This window comes from Meles meles, chromosome 12 (assembly GCF_922984935.1).
Source record: "Meles meles chromosome 12, mMelMel3.1 paternal haplotype, whole genome shotgun sequence".
In the NCBI taxonomy this organism is placed as follows: Eukaryota; Metazoa; Chordata; class Mammalia; order Carnivora; family Mustelidae; genus Meles; species Meles meles.
This window is the reverse complement of record NC_060077.1, coordinates 10,456,572-10,471,534: the sequence shown is the minus strand read 5'-3', so window position 1 is coordinate 10,471,534 and position 14,963 is coordinate 10,456,572. Positions and strand designations below refer to the sequence as shown.

General features: G+C 41.4%; 1 protein-coding gene across 1 annotated transcript; it reads right to left on the bottom strand.

The window, feature by feature from the left end:
* Positions 1-706: 706 nt before the first annotated feature.
* RPL6 (ribosomal protein L6) lies at positions 707-5,800 on the bottom strand. The gene is made up of 7 exons (XM_046026012.1): positions 5,782-5,800; positions 4,658-4,894; positions 4,471-4,569; positions 3,246-3,389; positions 2,648-2,696; positions 1,677-1,861; positions 707-897 (listed from the first exon to the last, which is right to left on the bottom strand). The coding sequence occupies exons 2-7, from the start codon at positions 4,892-4,894 to the stop codon at positions 745-747; spliced, it is 867 nt and encodes a 288-aa protein (XP_045881968.1). The 5' UTR covers positions 5,782-5,800; the 3' UTR covers positions 707-744.
* Positions 5,801-14,963: the final 9,163 nt, after the last annotated feature.

Here is a 14,963-nt window from a genome sequence, read left to right as displayed (position 1 = left end):
ATCAGTGAGGATGGACTTTACGGAATGTCCAAAACACGGTGCTAGCTGTGTAACAGTATGTTTAGCACACGAGGCTTTGACTTAAAAAAAAAAAAAAAAAGATGATAAATCATACTCATTTGATGCATATGCTTTTAAAAAACTAGATTCGCAGGGCACCTCGGTGGCTCAGTGGGTTAAAGCCTCTGCCTTTGGCTCAGGTCGATCAAGCCCCACGTGGGCTCTCTGTGTGGGCTCTCTGCTCAGCAGGGAGCCTGCTTCCCTTCCTCGATGCCCGCCTCTGCCTGCCTGTGATCTCTGTCAAATAAATAAAATCTTAAAAAAAAAAACAAACAAAAAAACCCCACAAAAGACAAAACTAGATACGGAAGACTAACAGCAATGATTGAGTTGGGCCAACAGGGGAGAAAGGTATCATCATCAAAGGAAGGAAAATCTGCGGCCTGAAGGGCAGTTTGTCCTCCTGCTCCAGTACTGACCTGTTCCGTGGTGCCCAGGGAAATGGTGCTGTTTCATATGGTGGGTGCTGGGTGACAAGCCAGACACTACGGAAGCTAAAATGCTGACTGACGCCAAGCCAAAGAGGTGGTTCCCCTGCAGCTGGTGCCACCCTCCCAATTTTCCCTCCTCTCAGCAGAGGCTAAGACCCTACTGCCAGTCAAGCCACACCTCCAGGCAGATAAATATTTTAAAAAGGACACAAAGATTTGGATCAGTTATTTAATTAGGTTCTTTGTAAGAAATTTAGAACACCAATTTGTGAGGGTAAACTCCATTTGTCAGAGAAAACACAGAGCGGAGGTAGCCCTGAAGCTGAGGAACAGCCTTGATTTTTGGCAGAATTTGCGAGTCCACAGCTTTCTGATCAACCTTGCGCTGCTCTGTAATCTCGTATTTCTAGGGGAGAGAAAGAAAAGAAGATCATTTAAAAGTAGGGCATAAGTACCAGACTCCATCTGACTCAGGAATCCTAGCTCACGTACTAAATCCCAGGGATATTTAGAAAGCAATTTTGATCATCTTTCCCTTGGAGGGCTGTGAAGTAGTGTAGTATAACCTTGTTTTTAATACAGCAAAAACAGTAGCTCTTTTCCTTTTGTCTACTTTAATACACATCGAGGATAAACAAGGGTAGGGGCATCTTGGTGGCTCAGTCAGTAAAGCGTCTGACTCTTGACTTTGGTTCAGGTCATGATCATAGGGATGTGAGATCAAGCCTCATGTGGGGCTGGTGAGCTGGGCATGGAGCCTGCTTAAGATTCTCTTTCCCACCCCTCCCAAAAAAAGGATAAACAAGTGTGAACTCCCAGTAGAACAGTAGCAGTTAGGGGTGCCTGGGTGACTCAGTTGGTTAAGAGTCTGCCCTGGGCTCAAGTCATGATCCCAGGTTTCTGGGACGGGGCCTGCATCGGGCTCCCTGCTCAATGGAGAGCCTGCTTCCTCCTTTCCCTCTGCTGCTCCCCTGTTTGTGCTCTGTCAAATAAATAAAATCTTAAAAAACTGAGCTCTCAACCACCATTAAGAATCACTGAAAGCAGCACCATCTGGAATGATGTCATTCCCCAGATACTCCTCATTATTAACAACTTCTCTTTGTCAACTCCTTGTGAAAACTTTTTTCACTCCCACCTAGGGAAGTGGAGCTATCAGGGGCCAAGACAGAATGAGAAGCTTACCTCTTTCTCGGTGTCGAAGATCTCACCCTCCTGGTGTCTGGGCTTACGCAACTTCTTCTTCTTGAAATAAGCATCAGTGAGATGTTTGGGGATTTTCACGCTGCTGATATCAATTTTGGTAGAAGTGGCAATGACGAATTTTTGGTGTGTTCTACGCAGAGGAACTCGATTGAGGGACAGAGGTCCTAAGGAGAAAAAAAAAAAATCAATATACTGAGGGAAAGAGAAAGCAAAGACTTAAGAACTGACTTTAAATTGAAAGAAGCCTGGTGTACTGAATTTTCTACTCAGTTTGAAGAAATCTCAAACTGCCCTTTTTACAGCCAGCACCCAGACTTTCTCAAGATCTCAATTTGTCCATGGTTTCTTTTTCAAATCTTAAGTCACCCAAGCTGGGAGACAGCAGTCACTCACACATGCTGGCCAAAGCCACAGGTCCCTGACAAATTTAAACCAAGCACTACTTTCCAGGGTGAACAGTTCGCTTTTTACCTGTTTGGCCACTGTACTCTGGTTCCAAGTGGCAGACCACTTACAAGTCTCATGCAGGACCATTCCCTGGGGTTAACAGCCAACCATTCTTCAGGTGGCAGTTACCTGGTGCTATGTTGCCACACAAAATTTAAATACCTGCTTCCTTAGAACTCAGGTGTATGCAAGACAATGAAACAGGGCATGTAATCTCAACACTGGAACTTCCACATAGGTGGGAGCGAAAGTACATTTAAAAGTGCCAAATTTCAGGGGCGCCTGTGCAGCTCAGTGGGTTAAAGCCTCTGCCTTTGGCTCGGTCATGATCCCAGGGTTCTGTGATCAAGCCCCTCATAGGGCTCTCTGCTCAGTGGGGAGCCTGCTTCTCCCCCACCCTGCCTTCTTGTGATCTCTGTCAAATAAATAAATAAATAAAATCTTTTTTTTTTTTTTTTAAAGTGCCAAATTTCAGAGAATATAAAATCTAAGGTTCTTCTTACCAGTCACAAGTAGTAAGCCACTGCTCAGCTGCTTCAGGAAAACTACCCTCTGTAAATCAGACAGACACATCAGACATTTCTGTGATTAAAACCAGATTTCTAAGTTAATCAAAATCTTACGCTTCTAAATTTGGTAAAGGAAATTTCTACGTATGTATCCACTCAGCAACTCTAGAATCAAACATACCAAATTACCAACAGGGGTGACCCTTGGATATAAGCAATACTTCTGCACGCTTGTTTATAATGAGCAACTATTACCTCTAACAATAAAAAAATTAATATTCGTTAACTCAGTAATTCTATCCCTGCAAAGCTATCCTAAGGAAGTAACTGAAATATATAAATACTTTTGGGTACAGGGACAACTAAATCATCTGTAATACGTATTCCCAACAGCAGGAAATGTTAGTAATTTATTGTACATTATGGACTAAACATGTCATGCTAGTGCCTGGGCTGCTGGTATTGCCGCCCCCACCCCCCTCTCCACGAAAAAGACAGCTACCACAGGCAAATGCAGAAACTCTACCCAGAGTGTCAACACACGATTACCAAGCACCTCAAGCCCCTGAGCTGAAGCATCTGCTCTGCTCACCTTGCCTCTGTGGCGCCCAGTGAGGATGATCAAAATGGTCCCAGGGGTGATGCTAGCTCGCAGTTTTCTCACGTGCTGACTGAAAGGTTTTTTGCCGTGGCTCAAAAGCTTTCGAGGCACGTCTTCAGTAGGATAATACCTAGGCTGGAAGGAATCCATAGGTCCAACTTATTTAAACAGGCTCATCAGATTAGTAGAGCTGGTTGTGACAGCAGAATAGTTGCTACACCTTTTCGCCCATTTTAAGTGATTTACACTGCTGCATTTCATTTTCACTTCTCCCAAGCCATAGTAAATTTGGAAAAGGTAAATGCTGCTTATCCTTTCCTATGCAAAACACAAGAGGATTGGAATCCATTTAACTAAAGGAGCTGACTGTTCAGGCAAACACAGAAAGCATCAAGCAAGTTACCTCTGTAGACTTGGGATTACATGACAAGCTCTCATACACTGTCTTATCACACACTGTGGCACAGCAGTGACTCTCAAGCTTTCCTGGAGTCCCTGACCTTAACCTAAACTGTACCTCTCCAGAAACACATCTGACACACATTTCGGAGGTTATGTAGGACGCATGGCTTGTTTTTCATTGTGTTCACATCCTCCACGTTAATGTGCATCACTCCCATGTTATGCACAAAGGGAAACAAAACCCCACAGTTCAGATCAGGACCTCCGGTTCATTTATTGTAAAAACAAGACCCTACACAGACTATTAAGTGTACGACAAATAACACGATAACCTCCTACTCTGACCACAAACATTAGTACCTAACAGAAAACTAGCCCACAAAAACAGTAACAAGGAATCGAAGCACTTTTCCTCTGGAGCAGTAATTTTCAAGTGTGATGACCGTAATACACCTGGGAATATTTTCATAATGGAAATTACAGCGCAAACGTTGAGAAGTGTTGGGTCTTGTGCATGGTAGAGGAGCCAAGCAAGCCCTCTGGTACGTAATGTTCTACAGGCCCAGCAGCCCCGAGAATTCGTGCCCCACATAATTCTCCCAACGCTGAGGCAGACCTTTATTCCTGCTCTACCAGTAAAGAAAAGCAACTCTGCTTAAGATCAAACAACAAACATTTAAGAGGCCTGGTGGTAAACCCAGAATCCTCCATTAGTAATTTTCTGGCCAACACAAACTTTTAAAACCTGAGAACACAACCCCCCACCCCCTTCATAGTATTCAAGCCTCCGTTTACAGTCTCTTCCAAATCTTACCATTTTGCGAAGTTTAACCACTCGGGTACCACCGTTCTTGTCACCACCAACTGGTTTTGTGACGGTAGCAAGAACCTTCTCCTTCTTTTTCTTTTCAACCTGTCACAGAAATTCATCAAAGTCAGGCAGACAGAAATTTCTAAGCTGAAGACAAAAGTCAAGGTCAGTGATCCTCCTCACCCCTTACCCTGGATTTTGCTGCCGAATACTTCCTCTTGTACATGGCCTTTCTAGAATACATAGCCGATCGGGAGTATCTGCCGATTCCTCTGACTAGGACAGGGTTTCGGCTGCAGTGGGGCTTCCCCTTCTTTGGCGTTTTAGCCTTCTGGTTACCCTTCTTAGCCTTGCCACCGCCATCAGCCTTCTTGGCTTCAGGTTTCTTCTCCTTAGTATCCGGCTTCTCAGCTTTTTCGCCCGCCATCTACCAGGACACACATTTAAGAAAGGCATTTCTCCAGTTATCTCATGACAAAGCATGTCTACACAGTACATTGACAGGCTTCCGAGAGGACAAACCCTCGAACCCTCACCCTCTCTTCCCAAGCAGCCATAACATCCTTTCACCCCTTCCCTGAAAAATCCCAAACTACACACACCTGCAATCACCCTCACAGTGGTTAGTTTTTAAAAATTTGAAAAGATCTTACAACTGTTTGCTAAATATTTAGTAGCTACAAGTCCCTGTTCCATTCGGTCTTTATTCCTGTTCTACGAATTCGAAATCTCACGAATCGCCACAGCTTATGAAGCAGCGACGCTGGACCCTGAAACCGTTTGCTTCCAGGGCTTCTGCGCTTTTCAGGCTGCTGTCTCACTTAAGAAATCCGGCTTAGGAGGGAACACACACCAGCCCAAACTCAGGCCAGACTGAAAAGCGCAGAGCCAAGAGGCGACTTCCGGTCGTGGACGTGTTAAGAAGGAAAAGTAGCATTTGGCCTCAGCCCCAAAGCTCAACGTGGCTCCGAGGAGCTCAGAGGCGTTTTCTGGAACCCAAACCCCGGATTCCGGAGCAAGCGCCATCATCCTGGTCCCTACCGCCCCACTACCCCGCTATGGATCTCCAGAAGGGTCCTGTAACCCCAGCCCAGAAGAGTGGCAAGCAGCCGGGAGCTCCGGAGCCTCTTTGGCACCCCACTTCGTGCCCCCGCGCAAACCCAGGCGAGACAAATGAAGCGTCTAGGAGGGCTCTCAGTTGGCCCCGAGCATGTCCGACTCCTGCAGGTGTCCACTTGATACCCTCCTGATTCGGATGGCGAAGGATGGGGGATCCAGATATCGAGTCTTGCAAAGAGGCCCCGCCATTCTTACCTTGCAAGATAGGAAAGAGAACTAAGATCCCGGCTTCCGGTCTATAAGGAATCACGGGAAGTGTTGAGTCTCACTTCCTTCCGGATATGAGGCATTATGGGAAATGTAGTTTTCCCTCCCTTGTCAGACGTACGAAGAGCAATTTCTTCTTTAAAGACGCTATAGCCAAGAACATTTTGAACATATTTCACTTTATAGACCAATAAAATTCTCAAAATACTTTTGGAAGTCGACATAAATTACAATTTTTTATTTTGCTTACTAAGGGCATTAGAAAGGACTGACATTTCAATATAAGAGGGGAGAGATCGATGAAAGACCAAATTCCAAAAAAAAAAAAAAAAGCGAAATCTTTCCTATGAAAGGCTAGTTGGGAAACTTTCATGGACGTTTTCTCTGCAATTGACCTAATACCTACATCCCCTATTCAGACTATAGCCCATGCCCCATGGCCGAGAGTCAGAAAAGACAGAATTGGCTGGCTTAATTGGTGTTGTTGAGATCAAGCCCCACATTGGGTGTAGAGATTACTTAAAATAAATTCTTTTTAAAAAGTTAAAAAATAAGGGGCGCCTGTGTGGCTCAGTGGGTTAAGCTTCTGCCTTCAGCTCGGGTCATGATCCCAGGGTCCTGGGATGGAGCCCCACATCAGGCTCTCTGCTGAGCAGGGAGCCTACTTCCCCCTTTCCCCTTTGCCTGCTTCTCTGCCTACTTGTGATCTCTCTATGTCAAATAAATAAACAAAATCTCAAAAAAAAAGTTAAAAAATAAAATGAAAAAAATATATTCCTGCTCTCAAAGAACACACATTCAAAGGAAAAACAAACAGAAAAAAAAATAATTATAAGCTATTTCTTCTGGGAGATTTTGGAAGTTTTGCAAAAGAGTTGGGTTTTGTGTTGGATTTGGAAGAGTAAATACAAATTTGGCAGGTGAAAGTGGTAACTGGAAAAATAAATGCAAGAGGAGGCGTGGAAACATAAGAGCCTGCTTGTTCATCCCTTCTACAAGCATTTCTGTTTATTCTGTACTTCATTTATTTTCTTTTCTTTTGGAAATTTTGTTTTACTTTATTTTATTTATCAAAGTATAGTTGACACACAATGTTACATTAGTTTCAGGTGTTGTACTGCTTTCTTCATTTCCTTAAAAAAAAAAGATTCAATTTAATTTATTTGTTTGAGAGCTAGCGAGCATGAGCAACGGGGAGGAGCAGAGGGAGAGGGAGAAGCGGACTCCCCACTGAGCAGGAAGCTCCACATGGGGTGGATCTCAGGACCCTGAGATCATGACTTAAGCTGAAATCAAGAGTCAGATGCTTAAACAACTAAGGCACCCAGGCACCCCCAGTTTCTTCATTTCTAAAATGAGGATAACAATATGACCTGCCAGTGTGCCTGGGTGGCTCACTCCGTTAAGAATCTGCCTTGGACTCGGGTCATGATCTCAGGGTCCTGAGATCGAGCCTCATGTGGGGCTCCCTGCTCAGTGGTGAGTCTGCTTCTCCCTCTGCCCCTCCTCCTGCTTGTGCACACATTCTCTCTCTCTTGCAAATAAATAAGATCTTAGAAAAGAAAGAACAATATTACCTTCTCCACAGCGTTGTTGGGAAGATTAATGAGTCACTATACACAAAATCACGAAGAACAGTATTTGATGCATGGTAAGTGCTAGATAAATGTTAGTTCTTGTTATCATCACCTGCCCCCCCACCCCCTGCATGACTGTCATCAACATCAACATCATAGTTGTTGGTGAGATCCTACCAGGTGCCAAATATTCTGCTAATATTTATGTAGCAGGGATAATAAAAAGGGTACTCTATGCTATGTGGTTAGAACCTGTGTTATATGCCTTGCTTTATTTCATTCAATCCTCTCAACAACATACGAAGGAATTATTAAGAGGAATCTGCAGCTCAAAGAGGTCAAGTAACTTATTCATAACAGGGATCTGATTTCAGGGATTTCACTTTTAACCATTCATATATAAAGATTAAAACGATGACTAATGAAGATGAAAAAGAGAGTTCTTTGCTCATATTAGAATTAAGAAGTATGTTTATTACCTTTGCAAAATAAACAAAACACTAGATCTTATCATTTTCTACTGCATCCAAGCCCTTAAGGCAACATGTCCATATATGTGACACCTTTTGGCCTGAATTTTCCATTCTCTTTCATTTGCTTGTTGTTAGCGGTGAGAGCTTTTCACCTTGATTTTCTTTAGATCCAAATCACCTGCTTTGCGGCTGTGTCCCCTAGGAATTATGTAGCCTTTTCCCATTCTGGATGACTGAAGATACAAATGTAGTGATCAAATGTCTCAGAAGGCCTCAGAGATTTCTGTGGAACCTTTCAGACTACAGTGAATGCAGACTGGCTATGCCTGCTGAAACATGTGTCTTCTAAACGAGTCTGTCTTCCTTCCATGCAAATTAAGGAGGCTGCATTTGATGCCAGTGTAGGATTATTCACTGTCTGGGCCTGTAATAGTCCCAAGGAAAAGCTTGGGGACTGCTCTTTCTGAAGAATGGGAATGTCAGGGCGCCTGGGTGGCTCAGTGGGTTAAAGCCTCTGCCTTCGGCTTAGGTCATGATCCCAGGGTCCTGGGATCAAACACCGCATTGGGCCCTCTGCTCAGTGGGGAGCCTGCTTCCCTTCCTCTCTCTCTGCCTGCCTCTCTGCCTACTTGTGATCTCTGTCTGTCAAATATATAAATAAACATCTAAAAAGAAAAAAAAGAATGGGAATGTCAGCAGCTTTACTTGTTCAGCTTCCTGAGCAAAACACCTAAAAATAATCACTTCAGAAAATGTATTGGAAAAAAAAAAAAAAGGAAAGTGTATTGGAATGAATGAAGTGCAGAGTTGCTCACTTAAGTCTCTAAAAAAATTAAGAATTTCAGGGGCGCCTGGGTGGCTCAGTAGGTTAAAGCCTCTGCCTTCCGCTCAGGTCATGATCCCAGGGTCCTAGGATCGAGACCCGCACCAGACTCTCTGCTCCGCAGGGAGCCTGCTTCCTCCTCTCTCTCTGCCTGCCTCTCTACCTACTTGTGATCTGTCTGTCAAATAAGTAAATAAGATCTTAAAAAAAAAAAGAATTTCATAAACTTTCACATACTAAATGCACCAATATGTTAAATGACCTGCCACTGAAATAAAAACACAAACGAACCCCCTCTTGTGTTTCGTTGTGGTACTGCAAAATTACTTGGGCAAAATATTGTCAACATATTAGCTACAAAGTAAATATTATTATCAAGCACCTAGTTTTGCCATATATAAAATGCTCTTAAATTTGCACAGTGCTGGGGCACCTGCTGGGCGGGGAGCCTGCTTCCCTCTCTCTCTCTCTCTGCCTGCCTCTCTATCTACTTGTGATCTCTATCGAATAAATGAATAAAATCTTAAAAAAAAATCTTAAAAAAAATTTGCACAGTGCTTCATTAATTATAAAGGAGACATTTTTGCAGAAACTAAATCATTTTAAGCCTCATGGCAACCTTTTTGAAGATTTTATTTATTATTTTAGACAACAGGAGAGGCAGAGAGGGAGGGAGAGGGACCAGCAGACTCCACTCTGAGCACGAAGTCCCATGTGGTGCTCTAAGCAGGGCTCTGTCCCATGATCCTGAGATTATGATCTGAGCCAAAATCAGGAGTCAGGGGCGCCTGGGTGGCTCAGTGGGTTAAGCCGCTGCCTTCGGCTCAGGTCATGATCTCAGGGTCCTGGGATACAGTCCCGCATCAGGCTCTCTGCTCAGCAAGGAGCCTGCTTCCCTCTCTCTCTCTCTCTCTCTCTGTCTGCCTCTCTGCCAACTTGTGAGCTCTCTCTGCCAAATAAATAAATAAAATCTTTAAAAAAAAATCAGGAGTCAGACCCTCAACCGACTGAGCCACCCAAGTGCCCCTGAAGTAGGAATTTGAGATGAAAAAACTAAAAAAAAAAAAAAAATTTGTAACAAATGATTTACCCAATGTCACACAGGTGACATTGGGTAATCCTACGTCTTAGTGCCACAGAAAGACAAAACCAGCAGGCAGTTATGCCACAGAGAGGGTACTGACCTTTTAACCTGGAGCTCACTTGATATATGATCTTATGATAAGCTTCTGCACATAAGGCTTCTTATTTTTAAATTGAGGATGGGGGATCCTGGGTGGCTCAGCTGGTTAAGCATCTGATTTTGGCTCAGGTCATGATCTCGTTGTCCCCACATCAGGCTCCCTGCTCAGTGTGGAGTCAGCCTCACTTTCTCCCTCTCCCCTTCCCATTGTGCTCTCTCTTGCTCACTCACAAAAATATAAATAAAATCTTTAAAATAATATATATACAAAATTGGAACAATATTGACAAAATTGATAATACCTCCCTAAGTTATGATCAACATAGTGATTCACTCATTCACTGAATTTTCTCATAAAAAAGTTCAGGGAAGAGTGCCTGGATGGCTCAGTTGGCTAAGCATTCAACTCTCAGTTTTGGCTCAGGTTATAATCTTATGGGTCATGAAATTGAGCCCTGTGTCAGGCTCTGCACTCAGGGGGGAATCTGCTTGAAGATTCTCTTCCTCTTTCCCACCTCTCCCCTAAAATGAATAAATCTTAAAAAAAAAAAAAAAAAGGAGGGAAAGGGGCACCTGGCTCAGTTGGCTAAGCATCTGCCTTCTGCTCAGGTCATGATCACAGGGTCCTCGGATTGAGCCACATGTCTGTCTCCATGCTTAGTAGGGAGTCTGCTTCTCCCTCTCCCTCTGCCCTATCCCCCTTTCGTTCTCTCTCTCTCTCTCCCTCTCAAATAAATAAATAAAATCTTTTAAAAAATAAAAAGAAAGAAAGTTGATGAAGAGGTGCCTGGCTGGCTCAGTCAGTAGAGCATGCAACTCTTGAGGTTGGGGTTGTGAGGCTGAGCCTCACATTGGGTGCAGAGATTACTTAAAAATAAAATCTTTAAAAAATAAAAGAGAATTCATGGAAACACTATTTTCAGTGCAACTCCCCACCCCCAAACCCTAGAAATAATCTGAATGTCCATTAACAGAAGTGGACTAAAAATGTACATCCATTCTACAGAATATTATGCAGCAATGGGAAAGAATGACTTCCATATAAGTGTGTTGTCTATACGGTAGCATTAGCCAAAGGTGGTTATGGAGCATTGGAAATGTAGCCCATTCACACTGAGATGTGCTGTAAGGGTAACATACACACTGGACTTTGAAAACTTAATAAAAAAACAAGAATTTAATATATCTCATTAATTTTTATACTTATTGATTTGTGTTGAGTGATAATATCTTGATATATTGGGGTAAACATATTTTCACTGATTATAACCCTTTTTACTCTTTAAAGTGTGAATACTATAACATTTATTTATTAATAAATTAAATAAAATTCAATAAAATTATTATTTTATTTAAATTATTAAATTAAAATTCTTTATTTTATTAATGTAATTAAATAAAATTAAATAAAATATAAAATCAAATAAAATATTTGTGGGGCGCCTGGGTGGCTCAGTGGATTAAGCCGCTGCCTTCGGCTCGGGTCATGATCTCAGGGTCCTGGGATCGAGCCCCGCATCGGGCTCTCTGCTCCGCAGGGGGCCTGCTTCCTCCTCTCTCTCTGCCTGCCTCTCTGCCTACTTGTGATCTCTCTCTCTCACTGTCAAATAAATAAAATAAAATCTTTAAAAAAAATAAAAAATAAAATAAAATATTTGTTTATTTTTTGAGGATTTTATTTGTTTATTTGACAGAGAGAGAGAGCACAAGAAGGCAGAGAGGCAGGCAGAGAGAGAGGGGAAGCAGGCTGCCTGCTGAGCAGAGAGCCTGATGTGGGGTTTGGTCCCATGACCCATGACTCAGATCATGACCTGAGACAAAGGCAGAGGCTTAACCCACTGAGCCACCCAGATGCCTCTAAATACTATAACATTTAATATTGCATATATGGCTCATGTTATATTTACATTGGACAAAAATGCTGGTTTAGGGATATTTACTACATATTAAGAGAAAAAATTAAGTCACAAACGTATACAGTCTTTGTGATTATATATGCATATAAATACACAAACTTAATATAATTATTTTATTGTAATAATGGATTCATACATATTATGAATCCATAAATGTAGACACATATTATGAGCTTGTTTAAAAAACAGAATAGGAAAAAAAAATCGGAGTCCAGGATGGTCAGGGAGGAGGGGACCTTAGTCTTGTGGTCCCAGGAATTCAGCTAGATAGTTATCACATCATTCTGACCACATGCAAACTCAACCAGAGATCTAAGAAAAGAATTGCTCAACTATATAAATAGAAAAGCATACACTTTCTGCAAATATAACAAGATGGAAAAACTCACCTCAAAAGAGAGAACAGGAGTTAATACTGACTGCCAGGGACCTAATCAGTATGGTCATAAGTAAGATGTCAGAACTAGAATTCAGAATAACAATTAATATCTTTAGATATAAATGGACTTGATAAAAGTAGAGAAGACATTAGAGAATCCTTTTCTGGAGAAATATTTCTGGAGAAATAAAAGATTAAAATTTAATTAAAATTAAAATTAAATAAAAGATTAAAAAAAATCTAATTATAATCTAATCAAGTAAAAATAAAAAGGCTATTAATGAGATGCAATAAAAAATGGAGGCCCTAACTACTAGGATAAATGAGGCAGAAGAAAGAATAAATGATATAGAAGACCAAATGATGGAGAATGAAGAAGCTGAGAAAAAGAGAAATAAACAACTAAGGGATCATGAGGGGAGAATTTGAGAGATAAGTGAAACCATAAAACAAAATAATATTAGAATAATTGGGATCCCAGAAGAAGAGGAAAGAGAGAGGGGAAGAGTGGGGCAGAAGATAAATTAGAGCAAATTATAATGGAGAACTTCCCTAATCCAGGGAAGGAAACAGGCATTCAACTCCAGGAGGCACAATAAAAATAGGTCAACACCCCAACATATAATCCTGAAACTTGCAAATCTCAGCAATAAAGAGAAAATCCTGAAAGCAGCTTGAGACAAGAGGTCCATTAGCTACAAGGTTAGAAACATTAGACTGGCAGCAGACATATCCACAGAGACCTGATAGGCCAGAAAGGACAGGCATGATATATTCATGGTGCTAAATGAGAACAGTATGCAGCCAAGAATACTTTATCCAGCTAGGACGTCATTTAAAACAGAAGGAGAGATAAAAAGCTTCCAGGACAAACAGAAACTAAAAGAATCTGTGATCACCTAAACAGCCCCACAAGAAATATTAAAAGGGATCCTTTAAGTGAAGAGAGAACCCAAAAGTAACACAGACCAGAAAGGAACAGAGACAATATACAGAAACAGGGACTTTACAGGTAATACAATGACACTAAATTCATAACTCTCAATAGTTATTCTGAGCATAAATAGGCTAATTGTTCCAATCAAAAGACACATGGTATCAGACTGGATAAAGAAGCAAGACCCATTGACATGTTATTTGCAAGAGATTCATTTTATACCCGAAGACATTGAAAGTGAGGGGATGGAAAGCCATTCATCATGCTAACAGACATCAAAGGAAAGCTGGGGTGGCAATCCTTATATTAGACAAATTAGATTTTAAACCAAATATTGTAATAAGAGATGAGGAAGGACACTATATCATAATTAAAGGGTCTATCCAACAAGAAGATCTAACAATTGTAAATATTTATGCCCCTAACATGGAAACAGCCAATTATATAAGCTAATTAATTTACTTTAACATCCTCCTCCCACTGCAATGGACAGATCATCTAAGCAGAAGATCAACAAAGAAACAAGGGCTTTGAATGACATACTGGGCCAGAAGGACTTCACAGATGTATTCAGAAAACTCCATCTTAAAGCAACAGAATACACATTCTTCTCAAGTGCACATGGAACATTCTCCAGAATAGATCACATACTAGGTCACAAAACAGGTCTCAACCAGTATGAAAAATTGGGATCATTTCTTGCATATTTTCAGAGCACAATGCTTTGAAACTGGAACTCAGTCACAAGAATAAATTTGGAAAGAACTCAAATACATGGAGGTTAAAGAGCATCCTACTAAAGAATGAATGGGCCGGCTGGGAATTAAAGAATTAAAAAATTCATGGAAACAAAGGAAAATGAAAACATAACTGTTCAAAACCTTTGGGGGTGTAGCAAAGGCGGTCCTAAGAGGGTAGTATATAGCAATACAAGCCTTTCTCAAGAAACAAGAAAGGTCTCAAACACACAACTTAAATTTACATGCAAAGGAGTTGGAGAAAAAAGAGCAAATAAAGCCTAAACCCAGCAGGAGAAGAGAATTAATCAAGATTAGAGCAGAAATCAATGAAATAGAAACACAAAAGAACAATAGAACAGATCAATGAAACTAGGAGCTGGTTCTCCTAGTATCTGATTAATAAGATCGATAAATGCCTGGCAGAACTTATCAAAAAGAGAAGAGAAAGGACCTGAATAAATAAAATCATAAATGAAAGAAGAGAGATCAGAACTAACACCAGAGAAATACAAACAATACAAGAACATATTATGAGCAACTGTTTGCCAATTAATCAGGTGATCTGGCAGAAATGGATGCATTCCTACAGACATATGAACTACCAAACCTGAAACAGGAAGAAATAGAAAACCTGAACAGACTGATAACCAGCAAGGAAATTGAAGCAGTCATCAAAAATCTCCCAACAAACAAGAGCCCAAGGCCGGATGGCTTCCCAGGGGAATTCTACCAAACATTTAAAGAACTAGTATCTATAGTTATGAAGCTGTTCCAAAAAATAGTAATGGAAAGAAAACTTCCAAACTCTTTCTACGAGGCCAGCATTACCTTGATCCCAAAACCAGACAAAGACCCCAGCAAAAAAGAGAATTACAAAGATCCCTGATGAACATGGATGTAAACAGTCTCACCAAGATAGAAGCCATTAGGATCCAATAGTTCATTAAAAGGATTATTCACCACGACCAAGTGGGATTTACTCCTGGACTGCAAGGATGGTTTAACATCCAGCAATCTACAACACATTAATAAAAGAAAGGACAAGGAGCGCCTGGGTGTCTCAGTTGGTTAAGTGGGTGTTTTTGGTTCAGGTCATGACCCCAGGGTCCTGGGATCGAGCCCTGCATCGGGGTCTCTGTTTA

What these genes read in the sequence shown, in the direction of transcription:
- RPL6 (XM_046026012.1), bottom strand. Translation starts at nt 4,894, where the DNA reads ATGGCGGGCGAAAAAGCTGAGAAGCCGGATACTAAGGAGAAGAAACCT. An exon ending in TGGTTAAACTTCGCAAAATG is followed by an intron (nt 3,390 to 4,470) that starts GTAAGATTTGGA and finishes GATTCCTTCCAG; the next exon opens with CCTAGGTATTATCCTACTGA. An exon ending in CTGGGCGCCACAGAGGCAAG is followed by an intron (nt 2,697 to 3,245) that starts GTGAGCAGAGCA and finishes TCTGATTTACAG; the next exon opens with AGGGTAGTTTTCCTGAAGCA.